Genomic DNA, 21664 nt, shown 5'->3' with positions numbered 1-21664 from the left:
GCGTACTACACCCGTCGAGGCCAATCTGGGGCCAGTAGCACCACTGGAACCTCCTTCTTCCTTGATCCTCTTGATGATCCTGGGAATAGCGGCAGCGGGGTAAATAGGTATGGGAGGCGAATACTGGTTCCATGGCAGAACTAACGCATTCCCGGCGCTTGCCTGCGGGTCCCGGGACCGAGGCGACCAACACAACCACCTTGGCACTTACCCCGGAGGCCATCAGGTCCACGTCCGGCATTCCCCAACATCGGCATATTTGCCGGAAAAAACCTCGGGGCGTAGTGACCATTCCCTGGACACAAGACCCTGCCGGCTGAGGAAGCCTGCCGCCCAGCTCTCTACGTCCGGAATGTGGACGGCCGAGATCACCGAGTGGTTCCTCTCAGCCCAATGAGGGATGTGCCTCACCTCGTACATGGCTGCTCTGCTGCAGGTGCTCCCCTGGTGATATATGTTAGCCACGGCTGTGGCGTCGTCGTCCACTTGAATCCGGACGGGGTGGCCTGCTAGAGGATGATGAAAACGTTGCGGAGCCAGCCGGGTTGCTTGAATTTCTAACAAGTTGATTGGGATGCGTGCCATCCCTGGGTCGCGTGATGGTGAAAAAGACTGCTCCGTAGCCGAGGAGACCGGCGTCGGTCGTGACCACCAACCCATGGTCCGGGGGAAAGAGTTTACCCTGAAGACGGGAGGAACTGACTGTCCTCCATCCAAGTGCCTGTCTGACCTGCCTGGACAACCGGCACTGGTGGTCGAGTGAGAACGGGTTCTTATCCCATGATGCCAAGAGGGCGTGCTGTAGGGGGCGAGGATGGAGTTGGGCAAATGGAATTGCTCCCATTGCTGCCACCCTCTTCTCTACGACCCTCACACAAAGACAAAAGGTATGAGGGACTGGCTGGCAAAGTATCTGGACTCCTTGCCGAAGAGCTAGGGTCTGGTCTCGAGGGAGGTTTTACCAACCCTCGGGAGGTGCCGAAGATCATCCCTAAAAATGAAATCCTCTGAGCTGGGACCGGGGATGATCTCTCCAGGTTGACAAACCACCCTAAGCGGGCAAGAGTATCTAGCGTGATGTTGATGCTCTCCTCAAATGCTCGATATGAGGGGCCCTTGATCAAGAGGTCGTCTAAATAAGGCAAGACGACTATGCCCGGGAGTGCAGGATGGCCATGACACCCGCCCTGACCCCTGTAAACACTACGGGGGTGGTAGCTAGCCCAAGGGGAGAGCTGCGAACTGAAAGTATAGGCCGCTGATAGCGAAGCATAGAACTTTCTGATGTGGAGAGACAATGGGGATGTACAGGTACACGTCTTGGATGTTGACAGAAGCCAAACATTCTCCCTGTTCTATGGCAGCTATGACCGAGCGGAGAGACTCCATCCGGGACTGTCTGATCCTGACAAATCTGTACAGAAGCTTTAGGTCCAGAATGGGCCTGACAGTCACATCCCTTTTGGGGACGTCAACAGGTCGGAATAGAAACCCTGACCTCTTTCTCCTTCCGGTACGGGGATGACAACGCCGTGCTTCCGGAGTAATTCGAAGGCCCTGAACAAGGCTTGTGTCCGGGATTCCACCTTGGAAGGACGATAGAGAAAAAAATTGTCTTGGGGCTGTTTGACAAAGTCTAACTTGTACCCCGAGGATACCAGCTCCCTTACCCATGTTTCGTGCACGAAGGAGAGCAAGACATGGCGAGACCAAAGTAGGCGACCGCCTACTCTGCTGATGTCGCCCGGCACTTGCCTCGAGCCATTTGGCTGAAGATCCTTGGGACCTAGGTCCCCCTGATCTGGGCTTGTTGGGATCACATTCTCCCCAATGGGTTGGCTCTATACGAGACTTGAAGATCTCTGTCCTGGTTGGGGCAACCTGCAACGGCGGAGTTGGTTGCTGAAACCCCCCTGGGGTTGCGAAAGGACCGAAACCGCGTCTGAAGCAGGTGACGAAAAAGCTGTTGAACCCTTTATTGAGGGATAAAACTGCTCCTGCCCCCTGTGGGGTCAGAGATAAGCTGGTCCAACCTTTCACCAAATAGGCGAATGCAGCCACGCTCAGCCTAGAATGGCCGGTGGCACCCACATAGGCGGCCGCTCTGATAAGGTAAAGAAGTTAAGGACTTCTTGGAGGTTGAATCTGCACACCAAGTCCTCAACCACAGAGCCCCTCTTAATAGAGATTGCATTTGAGGCAGCGAGTGCTGCGCAGCTAGCCGTATCCAAAGACGCATTAATCAAGTAGTCAGCGGCCAACGCAATCTGATTAGCAATATCTATCTCCGCAGGCAGGTCCATACCCTGCAAGGCTCGGTATAATGATTCAGACCCAGAGCCCATGGCCTTAACTACCCAAGTTGCAGCGAACGAGGGAGAAAGTGCTGAACCTGACGCCTCAAATACTGAGCGAGCCAGGCTCTCTATGAGACAGTCGGTGGGATCCTTAATAGAGGAACCGTTAGGTATGGACAACAGGGCTTTAGAGGCCAAGCGCGACACGGGTGGATCTACCACCAGGGATTCCACCCACCTCAAACGTCAAACGTTTTCTGGTCTAAGAAACGCCTGTCCGGCCGTTCCCTGTGTCACTGTGCAATGTCGTCAACTCTGGGTGAGCGGCAATTACTCTATGAGGCTGCTTGACCCGTTTAAATGACATCCTGTGCACTGAGGCCAGGGTGGATATATTTGTCAATCCCCAGGGTCTGGTTGACGGCCTCGATAAGGCTGTTCACTGTTTCCTGGTAACTCAGAGTAACTAAGTCAAGGGCTCATCCGAGTCGTAATCCGAGTTCTCGTTATCGACTACTGGTGAGGGCGAGCGAGAGGTAGAGCTCACGGATGCCGAGGCACTGGACGGACCGGGAGACGCTGTGTGGGTTCGATTCCCACGCGTCTGCCTATTGAGAGAGCGGCCCCTGCAGGCCGGAGGCTCCTGTGAGGTGGAGGACCCCTCCAAGACAGGCGAGCCACTATCCCTGCCCCTATCTGGGGCTTGAAGGCACTCGATTGCTCTCATAATGCCGTAGACTGCTACAGAGGCAGAGCCCATTCCGGGCGGTCGCAGGGGAGGGCTCCTGGGCACTTCGGACTCGCAGATTTCACAGATTTTTCATGTGAGAAGGCGGACCGACAGGAGGTGCACGCAGCATACAGAAATGTGTACATCTTAGCTGCTCTGGGCATGGTGACCCTGCTAGGTGATATGCCTACAGGGTTCTACTGCTTAGCCTCTGGCAAAAAAAAACAGAGGGTGGTCTTCCTCCTTCAGGGGTAGCACTTACCCCAGTCCTGTGCCCAGTCCTGGATACCCTTTAGGCGTCCAGCCTGCCGAACCGCTGCACCCTTTTCCAAAAAGTGCGCCTCGGTGTGTGGGCGGTTCTGCAGGGAGAGAAGGCGCCGCCGGTGACGTCCTATGGGCCGAGCTTCTGCTCGAGGCCTAGCGCCGGCTGAAGTTGGGGACTAAATTTTTTGGCGGGTCTGCCAGAAGTACGCACGTCACGGGGGCGGGACTTTCGCCCACGGCCTTGTACCGGCAGAAGCCGGGGACTAAATTTACGGTGCCCGTACGGACACGGGGACGGGACCACCAAAAAACCAAGGCCTGGTCAGGACATGCGCTGCCGAGCGCTACCACTGCGGGGGTGCATGCTGGCCCGACCGCTGCTGCCGCCCAGGGGAATGCCGACCCTGGGCTCCCAGCCCACCTCCTTCAGCGCCTCACCCCTGAAGCTCCAGCTGATCCTCAGGTTAGGGGGGGGAAGGGGGGCTCTGCATACAAATCAAGGACAGTGCAGGCACCCTAGCTCCATCTTTCCCTTCAAGGGATGAGGAGAGGGACCGTCCACCGCCTTGCAGCACCGCAGTCTAGCCTAGGTGGTGCAGTGGGGGCCGCACAGACTATTCGTAGGCCTCTGTACAGCCTAGGGTTTCGATACCTTAGGGTGGTCAGGGAGAGTCTGGCATCATGTCCTGCGTCGCGGGAAAGGATACGTGGAGGCGACACTCGCACGTGCTCGCCCGTTGTTGGTTTGGGGAGATCGGACCCTTTCAATAGGGTCCGTCGCCCCTGTCTCACCTTCATGGAAAAAATAAAAAAAAAAACAAGTCTGGAAAAAAGACCAGAGGTGTGTGCCTCCTAGGACACTAAGCAAGAACTGATTCCGCCTGCAATCGAGGCGAGGGTATATGCTGTGGAGGAGGAGCTAACCTTTTTTTCATCCACAGTGTCAGCCTCCTGGCGGCAGTAGCATACACCCCACTGTCCTGTGTCCCCCAATGAGGCGAAGGAGAAAAAGTCGTATTTACTCACCGGTTAACGGTATTTTTCGGAGTCCATGACAGCACCACCTGAGAGAGGGGATCCGCCCTCCAGGAACAGGAAATCATACAGATACATAAGGGAGGCACCTCTCCCACGCATCAGTTGGTTTACAGAGCACAAGAGGACCACGATGGTTAATAGCATGATTTAGATACAATACTCTACACGACCATTAATTACCCGTGTACATATAAGAGGAAGAAGTGCACACCCAATTAAACTGCTCAGAGAGGACCAAGTAGCTGCCTTACATATCTGGTCGATCGAGACCTCCGATCTCTCTGCCCAAGAGCTTGCCATGGCTCTGGTGGAATGCGCCCTCAGCTTGCCAGGGGCCGGTTTGCCTTTTGAGGTGTATGCTAAAGAAATGGCCTCCCTAATCCATCTCGCTAGCGAACTTTTTGAAGCCCTAAGGCCCTTTCTAGTGCCCTAATAGGACATAAATAAGGCATTATCTTTTTTCCAGGGGTCGGTAACTGTCAGGTACTCTAGGAGACATCTCCTAACGTCTAGAGTGTGTAATTTCCTTTCCTTATCGTTCGTGGGATTAGGGAGGATGGATGGAAGAACTATCTCCTGAGTTCTATGGAAACTGGAGGCTACTTTAGGCAGGTATGCTGGATCGGGTGTAAGAATTACCCTGTCATCCCTGAATTGTATGTAAGGAGGAAGTCTAGATAGCGCCTGGATGTCACTCACTCTACGGGCTGATGTCAACGCTACCAGGAGAGCCACTTTAAGGGACAGGTTTTTTGTAGAAGCTGATGAAATAGGCTCAAACGGGGCCTCTGTCATGCCGTAAGGACTAGGTTTAGATCCCATGGCATAAATTTATTCCTCACTATCGGTCTGGACCTGCCTGTTGCTTTAATAAACCTATTGATCCAATGGTTACTGGCGATGTTGCAGTTGAACAGTGCCCCTAAAGCCGACACCTGTACCTTAAGGGTGCTGGTGGAGAGTCCCATGTCCAGACCTTTTTGCAAGAATTTGCGCTATGGGAGTGGACTGTCCAGCTACTACCCCTGAGCTCTGAAGGAATTTCTTCCAGATCCTCACATAGATTTTGGTTGCAACGGGCTTTCTGCTTTTAAGCAGGGTGTTAATTAGGGCCGGGGAAAAACCTCTCTCTTTTAGCAGTGCCCGCTCAAAATCCACGCCGTCAGATGTAGGCCAGCTACCTGAGGATGGTAAACTGGGCCCTGGGACAGGAGGTCTGGGATGCCTGGTAGGACCCAAGGGTCGGATACCGACATGGTCCTGAGGCAAGAGAACCATGCCCTCCTGGGCCAAAACGGGGCGATCACTATAATTCTCGCTTTGTCCTTCCTGACTTTCCTCATCACCAGGGGTAGTAAAGCCAGGGGAGGAAAGGCGTATGCTAGGCCGAAGTCCCATTTGATTAGAAGAGCATCTACTGCCAGAGGGTTCTCCCTGGGATTCAGACAGCAGAACTGAGGCACCTTCCTGTTCTCTCTGGTGGCGAAGAGGTCCACTTCTGGCTGCCCCCATTTTTGCACTATCTGGTTGAAGATGGACGCTTTTAAGGACCATTCCCCTTGCTTTAGAAGGTTGCAGCTTAAGAAGTCTGCTGTGGTGTTTTCCCTTCCTTTTATGTACAGAGCTGTTAAAGATAGGAGATGTTGCTCTGCCCACTGGAACAGCCGTTCTGCTACCTCCATCAGGGGCCTGGACCGAGTGCCGCCTTGGTGGTTGATGTAAGCCACGGTGCCCTGATTGTCGGAGAATATTCGAATATGGCGACCCTGTAGATACACAAGAAGGTTTTTAACTACCTGCTCTACGGCTGTTAGCTCTTTCAGGTTGCAGGACATTCCCAACTGATGGCCCTCCCACAGGTCCTGGATCAAGATTTCCCCCATGTGGGCTCCCCAACCCGTAGGGCTTGCGTCTGTGGTGACTACTCGGGTTATGTTATATTCCCAGGGTACCCATCTGGCTAGATTGTTCTCGTCTAGCCACCATTCAAGTGATCTCAAAGTGTGTTGGGACAGAGTCAACCGGCCTTCTAGATAACCGCCAGGATCTTTTGATGGCGTAAAACCTCGCCCTGTAGCCCCCTTGTGTGGAACTGGGCCCACCGGACCGCGGGGATGCAGGATGAGAGAGAACCCAGGAGGGACACTGCCTTCCTGAGAGACATGGTAGGGTTACTGGAAGTGTTCAAGACCTGCTGACGTAGGCGAACTAAATTTTCGGGTGGAAGACTACATTCCTGATTCTGCGAATCTAGGATTAAGCCCAAGAACTGCTGGACCTTCATAGGCTGTAGACGGGACTTCTTAATGTTTAATAGCCACCCTAATCGTTCCAAAGCCGATTTTGCTTTTTGCAATTGATCCAGACAATGGACTGCTGTTTTGCCTACAATAAGGAAGTCATCTAGGTAGGGGATTACTAGGATGTCTGCCTCCCGTAGATGGGCCATAACTTCCGCTATAACCTTAGTGAACACCTGGGGGGGCGACTGCTATACCAAAGAGAAGGGCGACATATTGAAAATGCTGTAACGACCCCTCCAAATGAACTGCCACTCTAAGGAAACGCTGATGAGACGCATAGATGGGTATATGGTAATAAGCGTCTTAAATCCAACACCACCATAAAGCACATAAAGCAATTTTCGAACAGCAACTTTATTGTGGAACTGATCGTTTCTATTTTGAAAGGCCGAATGACCAGGTATCTGTTAAGTGCCTTCAGATTAATTATGGTCCTTTAGGAATTATCAGGTTTACCGACCAAAAATAGGGGGGAGTAGAAGCCTTCGCCCTTCTCCGTCTCTGGTACCTTTATCAATACTCCCTTCTGACATAGGTCAACAATTTCGGTTTCTAGGGCAGTCTGTTCCGCCAAGGAAGACCGGAGCGGGGTGACCCTAAAACTGTTCTGGGCGACACAGGCAAATTCGAGCTTTAGGCCTGAGCCTACCAAACCCAGGATCCAGTTACTGTTCGAGATCCACGACCAGGCTTGGAAGAAGGCCAATAGTCTACCTCCCACCGAGGCCTCTAGTCATTGGGGAGGTTTCTTGGTCTCACGGGATGCTTCTTGGCGTCCCCCTCCAAACAAAGCCGGTACCTTTCCTCTTATCTTCCCATCTGCCCCGGTCCCTGGATGACCTCCTCCGAAAAAATCTCTTCCTAGCAAAGGGACGTCTATAGGATGGGGTGGGTAGGGAAGGGAACTTCTTTTTATCGTCGCCAGCCTTCTCCAGGAGTTCATCTAGGACTGGGCCGAATAGATATTCCCCGGGATGGAGCACAGCCGGGATCTGGCCTGGATATCCCCGGGCCAGCATTTTAGCCATATAGCCCGTCGGGCTGCATTTGATAGTCCTGCAGCCTTGGCCGCCATTCTTGCGGAATCTGCCGAAGCGTCGGCTAAAAAGGCTGCCGCATCCTGGATGGAGGGTAGGGTTTTTAAGATAGATTCCCTTGAGGCTCTGTCCTCTAACTGATTTTCTAGCTGGTCCAGCCAGACCATCATAGATCTGGCCGTGAAGGTAGCTGCGACAGCCGGTCTCAGGGCGCCAGCCGACATCTCCCATGTACCTTTCAAGTAGGAGTCCGCCTTTTTATACAGCGGATCCTTTAACGAGACCATGTCATCACAGGGTATAGCGGATTTTTTGGACGCCTTAGCAACTGCTGCATCCAATTTCGAGGCTTTATCCCATTTATTCACCACAGGGTCCTCAACGGGATATTGCCGTTTAAAGGCTGGTCGTAGGGAGCCTTTTCTTTCAGGTTTCCTCCATTCCCTGTTAATCAAATTTTGGACCTTGTTGTTTAACGGGAATGACTTACGATTCCTGAGGTCTAAACCCCCGAACATTAGGTCCTGTGCAGACCGTTCAGGCCTGGTGTCTGTTACCCCCATGGTAGCTCTGACTGCCTTGACTACTTTATCCACTTGTTCCATACCTAGGCAGAAACGACTGGCGTCTTCCTCTGAAGAGGACGCAGACGCAGAGGTGGAGGGCTCTGAGGACTCTTCATTCCCTCTAGGGTCAGCAGAAGAGCCTGACCCTGAAAAACTCGCCCTCTTTCTCTTCCTAGATGACTCCCGCTGGGGTACGGATTTTAGGGCTTTAACCTGCGTTCCGATTATTTCCCTTAGACTTATAGCGAAGTCAGGGGTTTCTTCTGCCACCTACGGGAGGGGGACAGAGTAAGGAAGTATGCCTGTAAAAAAAAAATTTTTTCCCTTTGGGACTACCCCCCCCTTTTTTTTTTTTGTACCGTCTGCCGTATGGATGACTGGCACAGCCTCTTAGGGTAGGCATCAGGCAAGGGGCATTTGCAAAGGGCGCATTCCCTGTTTTTTGCCTTGTCAGTACATTTCTTTCCCTATAGGAGGAAACATAAGGGGGGACACTGCGTCAGGGTACATTCACGAAGATCTCTTAGGCCTCTTTCACACATCCGGTTTTTGTTATCCGGCACGATGCGGTGAAATTTTTCATAACCGGATCCGGTTTTGTCCCATAAGCTTTCATGGTCGCCGTATCGTGCCGGATGGTTATGCGTCGTGTCCGGTTGCTGCCAGACACGGCAAAAATTAGCCGTCCGGCATCTGCAAAAAACGTTCTCTGCAACGTTTTTTGTCAGCGCCGGACCGGCTTTTTCCACAGCGTATGCCCGGACTCTGTGATTGTTAACCCCACAAGTGCCCGGCAAGAGAGAGAGATCTCTCTGTCACCCGGACACTTGTGAGAGATCTCTCTCGCCGGGCACATGTGGGGTTAACACTCACAGTGTCTGGGTGAGAGAGAGAGATCTCTCTGTGGGGTTAACCCCACAAGTGCCCGGCAAGAGAGAGAGATTCTCTCGCCTGGACACTAAGTGTTAACCCCCCATGTCTCTCTCTCTCTCCACCCCCCTTCTCCCCTCCCCTCCCCTCTCCAAAGTCTCCTCTCCTCCCCTCCCCTCCCTTTCAGCAGCTGTCTCTCAGCGGCTGCCTCTGTCCACCACCTCCTCCTGCGGCTCCTTTAAATCATGTCCGAGCCGTATGTCTCGCCGCATACACATCCGGTGTCACGGCTGCAGGCAGGATCCGGCGGCCCGGCTTTTCGCCGCACGCCGCCGGACCCCACACACCGGATGTGTGAAAGTAGCCTTACCCTGAGCAGAAGGCGTAGGTACCGGATCACGGGGGGGCGAGCTGGATCCTTCGGCCTGGAGGAACTTCTATGGCCGGATTGTCCAGTTCGTTTCTTCTTTGCTGGGAGCTGGTTTGGGACCTCTCTGAGGTACGTTCCTGCTCTTTGTCCAGCTGGGGCACGGGAGCTTCCTGCTCGTCCATCCTGCATCTGAGCTGAAGCCGCTCGTCTGTGCCCTTTTTCCCCCCCGGTAATCCGGGTTCACAGGTGACGTGGCCATGGGCTGATTTTTGCCCCCCCCCCCCCCCTACTCCATTTTCCCCGACGTCCCTCCCTCTGCACACCGCGCCCCCCCACACCCACTGCTCTGCTGGCGCCCGCGCTGCCACGCACGGGAAGGGAGAAAACCGCCGGCACCCGACTTCCGGTCCGGCGCCGCTAGCCCCGCCCCTTCCGGTCGCGCCCGAGGACGCGCAGGCCGCCAGCGTCACCAGCCCCGCCACGTCACTTCTGGTACGGGCACGCGCGAGGATGCGCAGGCCACCGGCCCCGCCCCTTCCGGTCCGGACGCGCGCGAGGACGCCACCAGCGCTACCGGCCCCGCCCCCCGCCGCATCCTTTCCGGTACGGGCAAGCGAGGATATGCAGGCCACCAGCGCCATGGCGGCGCCCGATACACAGCGCCCCCCCCGGACGCCACCGGGGCGCAGCCGCACGTGATCCAGGCCGAGGGGGACCGCACCGCCAGAACAAGGACCGGGGTCAGGGGAGGAGAGGCCAAACTTACCTGCCGGCGCCGGCCCAGGAGACGGGCATCCGCCGGACCCCGCTCCCACCTGCCCCGCACACTGACGTGGAACCCTGCGCGGGCCACCGTGGCGCTTCCAGGGGACTCCGCACTGCCCGAGGTAGGAGACCCCCCCGCTACCTGAGTCGGATAGCTGGCCTGGGGATTCCTCACCCATGATGGCATGATCTGTAGGGAATCCTGTCCTCCAGGAACAGGAAACCAACTGATGCGTGGGAGAGGTGCCGCCCTTATGTATCTGTAGGATTTCCTGTTCCTGGAGGGCGGATCCCCTCTCTCAGGTGGTGCTGTCATGGACGACCGAATAAATGTACACTAACCGCTCTACCAACGCCAAGGTATACCCATCAGAGCAGTCCTATCCAATGTATTTAAAACCTGACCATGTGAACAGTACCTATATGAGCAGGGTTCAGAGAGGTAATGTCTGATGTGGACATGCTGTGTGAGATGGTTTTATATGTGCATGGCCCACATGAGAGGGGTGGAGTCCTCCCAAAAACTTGCAGAAGCAAGAAATCAATAGAATACAAACGCATGGGCCATGCGCATACAGTGAACAAGTCCGTAAGACAGTGTTCACACCACCTAAAGACTGGAACACAGAGAAACACAATACAAACGTGAAAAAAAAATCTGCTGTAAAATAATTTTTTTTTAACAATAAACAGCAAGTGCTAGTAAAAAGATAATAGCATGGGCTATTACCTCTCTGAACCCTGCTCATATAGGTCCTGTTCACATGATCAGGTTTTAAATACATTGGAAAGGGTATACCTTGGCGTTGGTAGAGCGGCTTGGCATACATTTTTTGCAAAAAACGTATCAACTAAAAACCCATTTTTGCTATCATCTTTTTACTAGCACTTGCTGTTTATTGTTGAAAGTATTTTTTCACGTTTGTTGCATTGTGTTTCAATGTGTTCATGAAGTTTATTAACCCTTCAGGTGCTTCACAGGAATTAATGGAACGTGGAAGGAAAAAAAATTAACATATACCTTTATTTCACAAAAATTTTACTTTAGACCCAATTTTTTTATTTTATTTTTGCAAGGGTAACAGGAAAAACATGGATCACAAAATTTGTTGTGCAATTTCTCCTGAGTAGACAGATAACCCATATGTGAGGGAAAACCAATGTTTGGGTGCTCGGCAGGGCTTGGAAGGGAAGAAACACTGCTTGACTTTTCGAATGTAAAATTTGCAGGAAAAAATTAATGGACGCCATGTAGCGTTTAGAGAGTCTCTGATGTGCCTAAACAGTGGAAACGCCCCCCCCACACGTGACCCCATTTTAGAAACTAGATCCCCCCCCAGGAACTTATCTAGATGTGTGATGAAAACAGAAAGAAAAAAAAAAAAAAAAAAAATTTCCCCAAAAAAATGTTTTTTACCTCCAATTTTTATATTTTCACAAGGGGAGCAGGAAAAATTAGGTCCCCAATTTGTTGGGCAATTTCTCCCGAGTACACAGATGCCCCATATGTGGGGGGAAGTTAATAACGATGAGCTATGAAAATAAAAAAAAAGATAATTTTTTCCCACAAAAATGTTCTTTCAGGCCCAAATTTCTTATCTTCACAAGGCTAACAGGGGAAAATGGACCCCAATATTTGTTGTGCAATTTCTCCTGAGTACACCAATACTCTATATGTGACCGAAAACTACTTCTGAGGCACAGTGTAAGGCTCAGTAGGAAAGAAGCACCATATTGGTTTTCAGACTTTGTTGGACTGGTTTGAAGGTGCCATGTCACTAGTAGAGCCCCTCAGTTGCCAGAATAGCAGAAATCCCCATAAGTGACCACATTTTACAAACTACACCTCTCAATGAACTCATCTATGGGTGGAGTGATCATAATGACACCACACGTGTCACAGAATTTCAAACCATTGGGCAGTGAAGAAAAAATAATTACATTTTTACCACTCAAATTTAGTTTTAGCCCCAGATTTTACATGTTCACACTGGAAAATGGATGAAAATGGCACCAAAATATGTCCTACAATTTGTGCTGAATGTGTAACTACCCCATATGTGGCTGCACAGTATTGTTTAGCCATACGGCGAACTCAGGAGGGACGGAGCGCTATTTACCTCCTGTAGCACAGATTTTGTAAGAATAGTTTGCAGACTACATATACAAGTGCTGAAGGAAGAGTGGAGAGACAGACAATCCAAACAGCTTGAGGCCTAGTGTGAAGTTTCCACAATCAGTGATGGTTTGGAGATCCATATCATCTGCTGGTGTGGGTCTACCGGGAAATTTTAGAGCACTTCATGCTTCCCTCTGCTGACAAGCTTTTTGGAGATTGAAATTTCATTCTCCAGCAGGACTTGGCACCTATCCCCACTACCAAAAGTAAAAAAATACCTGGTTTAAAAACAACAGTATCACTGTGCTTGATTGGCCAGCAAACTCACCTGACCTTAACTCCATAGAGAATCTATGGGGTATTGTCAAAAGGAAGATGAGAGACACCAGACCCAACAATGCAGACGAGCTGAAGGCTGCTATCAAAGCAACCTGGGCTTCCATAACACCTCAGCAGTGCCATAGGCTAATCGCCTCCATGCCACACTGCATTGATGCAGTAATTGATGCAAAAGGTGCCCCGATCAAGTATTGCGTGCATTTACAGAACATACATTTCAGTAGGCCAACATTTAGGATTTTAAAATAATTATTCAAGCTGGTGTTATAAAGTATTCTAATTTACTGAGATAACGACTTTTAGGTTTTCATTGGCTGTAAGCCATAATCATCAACATTAACAGAAATAAACACTTGAAATAGATCACTCTGTTTGTAATGACTCTATATACGAGTTTCACTTTTTGTATTGAAGAATTGAAATAAATTAACTTTTTGATGATATTCTAATTTAGTGAGAAGCACCTGTATATATATATCTCCTAAGAGCTAGAAGAGCAGAATCCCAACTAAAGTGACCCTATTTTGGAAATTATACCCCTTTGGGAATTTATCTACAGGTGTAGTGATGATTTTGACTCCAAGGGTGTTTTCCAAAAACAAGCAGCAGTGGATGTCGCAGAATGAAAATTGCAAACTGCCATTGTGGTGCCTGTTCGTTGTAGTCCCCGTTACGTTGCAATCACCAGTACATGGTAGTGCACATGTGTACATGTGGACGCTAAACGTGGTTTAGGTACACTGTGATGATCAGAAGGGAAGGGGCATTTGCCTTGGGAGTGCAGAACTTGCCACATTTTTTGAGGTGCAAGGGCCATTTCGCTTTTCCAGGGCGTTTGTACTACCAGTAACATGGAAGTTCCCTATATTTCTATTTAGAGATGATGGCCCTGAGTGATGACTTGCTTTTTCTGTGGATTGATTTGAAGCTTTTGTAGGGAACATTTTACATTACATTTGGGAACATATTTATCCAGCTCTACACTGAGCTCTTACATCGGGGTTTCCATCTAAATATCTGAGTGACGTGACAGATGAAAACCCAGAGGAGAGGAATCCATTCACTATAATGTGGCAGCAGAGTTACTCTGGACTCAGTCTGGCCTCTTTTCAGCTGTGTCCTTTTTAGAGGTGCCCAAAACTCTGGTCAACTACGCTTTCATGCACACCTAAAAAGAGGGACACCACCAGGACATAGATGGCCAGACGGCGTCCACAGTGACTATCTGCCTCACTATAGGGAAACTTCCTCTAGGGGATCCATCTGAATCACGTTTTGTAAGCCCTCAGCGCAGAGCGCAGGATAAATTTAAGCTGAGCCTTACTGCGATCTTTGGGAGGCAGAATGAACAAATCAACAGCAGGTGAAGAATTGGTTTTATTTTTTTTTTACGCTGTTTCTCATGCGATAGAAGTGATTTTTTTGTTATGCCATTCCTCGTGTGGTAAAATTGATAAGGCAGCGTTATTCTTCGTGTCAGTACGATTACATTGATACCTCAATATATATATATTTTTACGTTTTGCCGCTTTTACAACAATAAAAACTATTATTGAAAAATAATTATTTTTGCATCGCTTTATTCTGAGAGCTATAACTTTTTCATTCCGCTGACGGCTTCTTTTTTCCCCTCGAGACAAAATGATGTTTTCAGCTATACCATCTTTACGTAGCTTTGTCTTTTTGATCACGTTTTTTTCCACTTTTTGACGGCAGTATATTGATAAAGCATAGCTTTTTGTCCTTTCTTTTCGGTGCTAACTAAAGGGGTTAACTAATGAGCGTTTTAGTCGGGTCGTTCCGGACGCAGAAATACCAAATATGTGTACCCAAATTAAATTAGAATATGGCACTTCAATCAATTATAAACCTGAGTATTCACAACATTGTTGATGTCTGGCATTTTTTGAGGCATACACAATTTTTAAAAGGTTTTTTCATATTGCTTCAATAAACTATTTACATTTTAATCATTAGAGCTCTTCAATTTTCTGTGCAAGAAATTTAAACCTGCGGATAACTGGTTGTTATATGTACTTACTTTGTCTCTACATCCGATCGTAGGAACACAGTGAACGATTCGGTGTCATCATGTGGACTTCTTCGTCTAATCTTCCGTAATGACTCCAGGTCACTGATGGGGGGGAGGAATAGAAGTTAATGCGGTCTAAATAGATTTCTCATGTGGACCATTGTGAGAAATTGCTATTTTGCTATTTGTGTGAGGATATATGGAGTATGTTGGCGCAATAAATGTAACCGAAACAGCCCTTGAATGAGGCACCAATGGAGGTGTTTTTTTTTTTTTCTGTAATGGCGCCGATACTGCATAGAAAGACAAGCTTCCACTTTAATTATGTTCTGTTCTCACATGAAAAGCTTTTTAGGTCCTGCTTAGGCTAGTTTCACACTAGCGTGAAGCTCCGCCTCCTGCGCGCCTCCTCCGGTCAGCTCCGCCTATGCGCGCATGACGCTGCATGCGACCTGTGCACCCTATCTTTAGCATTGGGTACACAGGCCGTGCGCAGGTATACTTTTGCCGGCACATGCGTCCTTTTGACGGTGCACCGACCGCACCAAAATGCAGCATGATACCTTTGGCGCAGGTCGGAGCACCGTCAAAAGGACGCATGCGCCGGCAAAAGCATACCTGTGCATGGCCTGCGTACCCAATGCTAAAGATGGGGTACGCAGGTCGCATGCAGCATCATGCGCCCATAGGCGGAGCTGACCAGAGGAGGTGGAGCTTCACGGCGAACGTGCGCTGCGCCCCAAAACGCTTGTGTGAAACTAGCCTTAGGCTGGTTTCACATTTGCGTTAAAACAACGCTGCGCCCTGCGTCGTTAAGCCCCGCCCTGAGCCGGCTCCCTGCCCGCCCCATCCGGGATCACCGCCTACTTTCGCATTTGCACGCATGCGATCGGCGCACCCTATCTTTAGCATAGGGTGCGCAGATCATGCGCTGCCAGTGTGAAAGTAGCGTCCTGCGCACTTTTGACGGTGCGCCGTGCGCGCCGAAATGCAACATGCTGCATTTCGGCTGCAAAAGTAGGCGGTGATCCCGGATGGGGCGGGCAGGGAGCCGGCTCAGGGCGGGGCTTAACAACGCAGGGCGCAGCGTTGTTTTAACGCAAATGTGAAACCAGCCTTACATACTGTTTTTACCTCTGTAGGAGGTATCCATAGTGAGTATTCCCAGAACTAAATAAGATTGTGCGGAGTGTGTTATCCTATATGGAGGATTATGGGGAGTGCATTATTCTACATGGAGAATTATCCTGAGTGCATTATCCTATATGGAGGATTATGGGGAGTGTTATCCTATATGGAGGATTATGTGATTATGTGGAGTGCAGTATATTATATTGAGGACTATGGGCTGTATTTTACTATATTGATGACTATGGAGGGTGGATTATACTATACTAGATGGTGGCCCGATTCTATTGCATCAGGTATTCTAGAGTCTCTGTTAAAATAAAAAATAGTGATATACTCACCTCCCGACAGCCCCAGGACTCTTTTTCTCCTCTCACCACGCTCCCGGCACCTTCCGGTCCCAGTAATGCTTAGCGCAAAACCCCGCTGATGACGTTGCGCTCTCGCGAAAGTGACGTCATCTCCGGCCCTTCTCGCTAAGCATTACTGGGACCGGAAGATGCCGGGAGCGTGGTGAGAGGAGGGACAGAGTCCGGGGGTCGTCGGAAGGTGAGTATATAACTATTTTTTATTTTAACAGAGACTCTAGAATACCCAATGCGATAGAATCGAGCCACCATCTAGTGTATTATACTCCTGTTACACCCGGAGCTGCTGTCACTGTTTTGCTGTTACCTAATGTATTGTACTCCAGTTACAGCCAGAGCTGCAGTCACTGTTCTGCTGTTACCTAATGTATTGTACTCCAGTTACACCCAGAGCTGCTGTCACTGTTCTGCTGTTATCTAATATATTGTACTCCAGTTAATCCCAGAGCTGCAGTCACTGTTCTGCTTTTACCTAATGTATGGTAGTCCAGTTACACCCAGAGCTGCAGTCACTTTTCTGCTGTTACCTAATGTATTGTACTCCAGTTACACCCAGATCTGCTGTCACTGTTCTGCTGTTACCTAATGTACTCCTGTTACACCCAGAGCTGCAGTCACTGTTCTGCTGTTACCTAATGTAGTGTACTCCAGTTACACCCAGAGCTGCAGTCACTGTTCTGCTGTTATATAATGTATTGTAGTCCAGTTACACCCAGAGCTGCAGTCACCGTTCTGCTCTTACCTAATGTATTATACTCCTGTTACAGCCAGAGCTGCAGTCACTGTTCAGATCTTACCTAATGTAATGTACTCCAGTTACACCCAGAGCTGCATTCACTTTTCTGCTGTCACCTAATGTATTGTACGCAAGTTACACCCAGAGCTGCAGTCTCTGTTCTACTGTTACCTAATTACCTAATGTAGTGTACTCCAGAATATGTACAGGACTGTGCCTGTGTAATGAGCGACGCAGCAGTGATGCCTTTAACGGCTGTAATGTGCCTGTACAATAAGCAATGCGGCCGTGTTGACATGACGACTAAGCAACTGTTCCTGATTGGTCGCGGCAGTTAGGCGAGGTGGGATTTCTATTACAGACAGACAGACAGAATTAGACAATTATATAGTAGATTATATACTACTATATGGAGGACTATGGGGAGAGCATTATACTGTATAGACGACTATGGGGAGTGCATTACACTGTACGGAGGACTATGGGGAGTGCATTATACTATATGGAGAACTAAGGAGAGTACATTATACCATATGGAGGATCATGAGTAGTACATTATACTATGTGGATGACTATGAGTGCATTATACTGTATGGAGGACTACGGGGAGTGCATTATAATATATAAAGAATTATGGACTGCAGTTATTATATGGATGACTATGGGGTCCATTATACTATATGGAGGGATATGTGGGGACCATTATAATATTTATAGGGTTATGTGGGGGCCATTATATTTGGTAATATTTGGAGGGCTATGGGGGGCCATTATAATATTAGGACGGCTGTGTGAGGGCCAGTATATTGTATGCAAGCAATTATACAATTTGAAGGTTTGTGTGGGGTTCATCATGCTGTCTGGGGGCAATTATACTTTTGGAAGGCTAGCGGGGGCTATTATGTAGTGTGATGAAGTATGGGGTCATTATACTGTATGTAGGTCCATTATACTGCATGGAGGGCTGTGAGGAGGGTCACCACAGTGTGTCGGGGGAGTTGAGGTGGGGTACAGTAGGGTCATCATACAGAATGTGTGTAGGAATTCACTGTGGGGTTATACTTTGTTTGGGGTGCACTATTGTTGGCATCAAACTTTATGGGTGCAATGAAAGGGAAATCTATATTGCTTTAGTAGGAGAAAAATTACAGTATATACTCGTGTATAAGCCGAGATTTTCAGCCCTTTTTTTGGGCTGAAAGTCCTCCTCTTATACACGGGTCATATACCAGGGGGTCGGCGGGGGAGGGGGAGCGGGGGTGTCAGATCATACTTACCTGTCCTGCCGTGTTCTCTGCAGCCTCGCTCGCTTCTCCACTGTCTCCCTTCCTGTCTTCAGTGGTCACGTGGTGCCGCTCATTACCACTCATGAATATGCGCATATTCATGAGTGGTAATGAGCGGTACCACGTGACCACTGATGACAGGAAGGGAAGGGAGACAGTGGAGAAGCGAGCAAGGCTGCAGAAGCCGCGGCAGGTTGGGTGAGTATAGCAATATTCACCTGACCCCGGTCCATCGCTGCTCACCGCTGTCTCTGCTGCATCCTGTGTCAGTGACGTTTAGGCAGCACGGGGCGCGGTGACGTGGTTAGACAGCGGCGATGGACCCAGGAGAGGTGAGTATGGCTTTTTTCTTGTTTGCAGCATATGGGGGCATATTTTATGGGGCAGCATATGGGGGAATATTCTATGGAGCAGTATATGGGGGTATATTCTTTGGGGCAGCATATGGGGGAATATTCTATGGGGCAGCATATAGGGGGCATAAACTATGGAGAAGCATATGGGGGGATAGTCTATGGATTCCACCCTCGGCTTATACACGAGTCAATAAGTTTTCCCAGTTTTTTGTTGCAAAATTAGGGAGGTCGGCTTATACACGAGTATATACGGTACTTTGTAACTGCAACAAAGTTGAGAGATATACTCTTCTGTGACCACGCCAAACAGTAATTATTTTGGGAGGGCCCAATTAAAACTTCTGCTATGGGGTCCCATGATTTATATATACACCCTTGGCATACATTAAAAAAATAAAGTGCTAAATTGTCTGTCTGATAATGAGCACAGAGCGGTCCGATGGGCATCTCCAGATGACGATTGACTCCCACTGTGTGTCTTGTAAGACAGCCCCTTCAGCCTCTGATTTACATCATCCACAAAACCTAGCACTTGCACAGTGGACAAGAAGACCAGCGCATGCACCATTTGTCCTGCCTTTTCTGCTTATGCCATAGGGGACAGCATCAACGTCAATGAGGCAGTGTTACCACAGAGGGGATACAGAGCATGATCCAAAGATGCCCATCAGAGTGCTCCACCAGTAATCGGTGAGGAAGGACTACATTGGGAAAACTGAATGACAGCTTCCCTTGTTGTCACGGGACAGGTCTCTATCGTGGTGTCCCTTATTAAGCATTTCATCACATAAATACCTGGGTTTAAGGCAAAATTCATTCATCGCTCGGATTCCGGTGATAAAGTTATTCTTCATGTATTTGCTCCCATATTCTCTCTTTTTTAGCACGGCTTTAACTGCAATAAATATTCAAGCACAGGGAAAAGTATAAATCGGTCATGTTAAATTCATTAGTTCAGGTCTCCATTTATGTATAGGACTGCATGATACATGGTATTCAAAGGAAAAATGTTATTTACCAAAATAAATCTGTATATGAAAATAGAAATACATGAAAACGGTAACATAGGTGTAGTAATTGCGCAGCTGCTTATTAATTCTCATAGTATTATGTAATTAAAAAAAAAGAAAAAAAAAACAGGTGAGAAAAAAAAAAAAAAGATAAAAAATGCTATATTACAGAGAACCTGTCAAAAGATTCAAGGCCCTGAAGATTAGTAGCACGAGTCACTCTGCAGTGTCCCAAAGAAAACATACATTCCACTTGGGTGATTAGTCTGAGGATCGTAACCATACTTATGGCTGACAGCGCTCCCTATATAAACACATAACGAGAGATCTACAATCGCGCAGCCAGTGTCTGATTTATACTACCCATGGTTTGGCAGGATGAATCTGAAAAGTCCTGACTTTTAAAATTCAGAAAAATAAATAAATTTCAAAACCTCATCTGTCATCTCAGTCAATGTCCCAAACACAAAACGTCATTTTGTTAACACTGGCACCTCTGCATTACAACTGTCAGGTGCAAGAAGTGTTGTCACGGGGAAACAGGTACAGGTGCTCGTCTCACAAAAGATATTTAACTTTAAAGCCACTGTCCAGTCAAGGCCTCAAAACTATGTCAGGGTAGGTGCACACGATCAGGAATTGGCAGCACTTTGGACTCAGTGCATGTCCGCAGCGTCCAACCCGCAGCATGTACTGATTGTGTGCATGTACCCTTAGGCTACTTTCACACTAGTGTCGTGCATTGCAGCGCACCGACGCATAGTGTGGAAGCGCCGCACAACGGGAGCAGCGGATGCTGTTTTTCATCGCATCCGCTGCCCCATTGTGAGGTGCGGGGAGGCGGGGGCGGAGTTCCGGCCGCGCATGAGCGGTCGGAAATGCTGCAGACGACGCACCAAAAAACGTTACATGTAACGTTTTTTGGTGGCGACGTTCCGATGCAACAGTCGCACGACGGTTGCGACGTGTGGCAATGCGTCGCACTGCGTCGTTAATAAAAGTCTATGGAGAAAAAACGCATCCTGCAAGCACTTTTGCAGGATGCGTTTTTTCTTCATAACGACGCATAGCGACGTGCAGTGCACGACGCTAGTGTGAAAGTAGCCTAAGTCAGTAAATTCAGGTGATGCTTACTTGCCATTTAGTTTTTTAGATTCTTACTGGCAATGTCTGGCTCAGCTCCATTAGTGCAGGGCTGTGACGTGTGACTACAATGTAGCTACAGTGTGTACAGGGATTCTGCGGTAGTCTGAGACACGCTCCCTGGCTCGTCATTGGTGCAGGCTGGTGCTCCGACTTCTACGATTGGCTGCTGGGAATGACTCATTGTGAATGAAAATATCAGGCTTTGTTAGAATGGCTTTAAAAATGTATCCTGCAGAGCAGTCAAGGCTCCGCTAAAAGAAAAACCCTGCTGCTAGTGTGAACAGAGACAGTCAGGAAAAAAATAAATATAGTAAAACTGATCACAAACCTTTTACTTGAATAGGGTCGTGCGCTAAAGTGCTTTTAAGTTCAGGTTTGCCAAGATTCGGTCCTGATGAAGACACAAGAAACTTGTTAAGAAACTTTGGAGAAAATAAGAAGATTGTCTACTTTCAACAAATAGATCACAATTATTATAGGTTTTTTACATTTGTAGAAAAAACAAACGTGTTTAAGAATATGAAGCTTTATTGTGGTGTCAATATGGACAAAATTGCTTGGAGTTTTTTGGATGCAAATTGGGCAATTTTTCATATGATTATCTGACCCCGGCTATACTATAATGTAGTTCACCATGTTGATATCATCAATAAATTTAAAGTTGCCTTAACGTGATATTCTCAACATAGCGCTTCCTAACAACCTGGACCGGCAGCATAGTTGGTGACACTTGTGTGTGGTCTTGGCCGTGGCCACTTTGTCCTTGCAGCATTGGAGGAGCGAAGTGATGGTCAAGCGGGATCCTAAGGTCTGTCCAGCTTCGGAGCAGCCATCACCAGCTCTACTACAGTTATAAACTTGTAAGTGCGCATATTGCCTAGGAACCAACCACCACTGAATGCAG

General features: G+C 48.9%; 1 protein-coding gene across 3 annotated transcripts in view; it reads right to left on the bottom strand.

Annotated features, from left to right (window-relative positions):
• The window catches only part of SLC30A9 (solute carrier family 30 member 9), a 191409-nt gene that overhangs the window by 110298 nt on the left and 59447 nt on the right, over positions 1-21664 (bottom strand). For all 3 annotated transcript variants that reach the window (XM_073583422.1, XM_073583421.1, XM_073583423.1), the window contains 3 exons: positions 21089-21151; positions 19400-19499; positions 14740-14832 (listed from right to left, as the gene is read on the bottom strand). In XM_073583422.1, the coding sequence (XP_073439523.1) occupies positions 14740-14832; positions 19400-19499; positions 21089-21151 (256 nt within the window). The remainder of the gene's footprint in view (positions 1-14739; positions 14833-19399; positions 19500-21088; positions 21152-21664) is intronic.

Source organism: Dendrobates tinctorius, unplaced genomic scaffold, assembly GCF_039654945.1.
Source record: "Dendrobates tinctorius isolate UK_male_01 unplaced genomic scaffold, ASM3965494v1 ptg000079l, whole genome shotgun sequence".
Lineage (NCBI taxonomy): Eukaryota > Metazoa > Chordata > Amphibia > Anura > Dendrobatidae > Dendrobates > Dendrobates tinctorius.
Note: the sequence above shows the minus strand (reverse complement) of the source record. Positions and strands in the feature narration are given on the sequence as shown.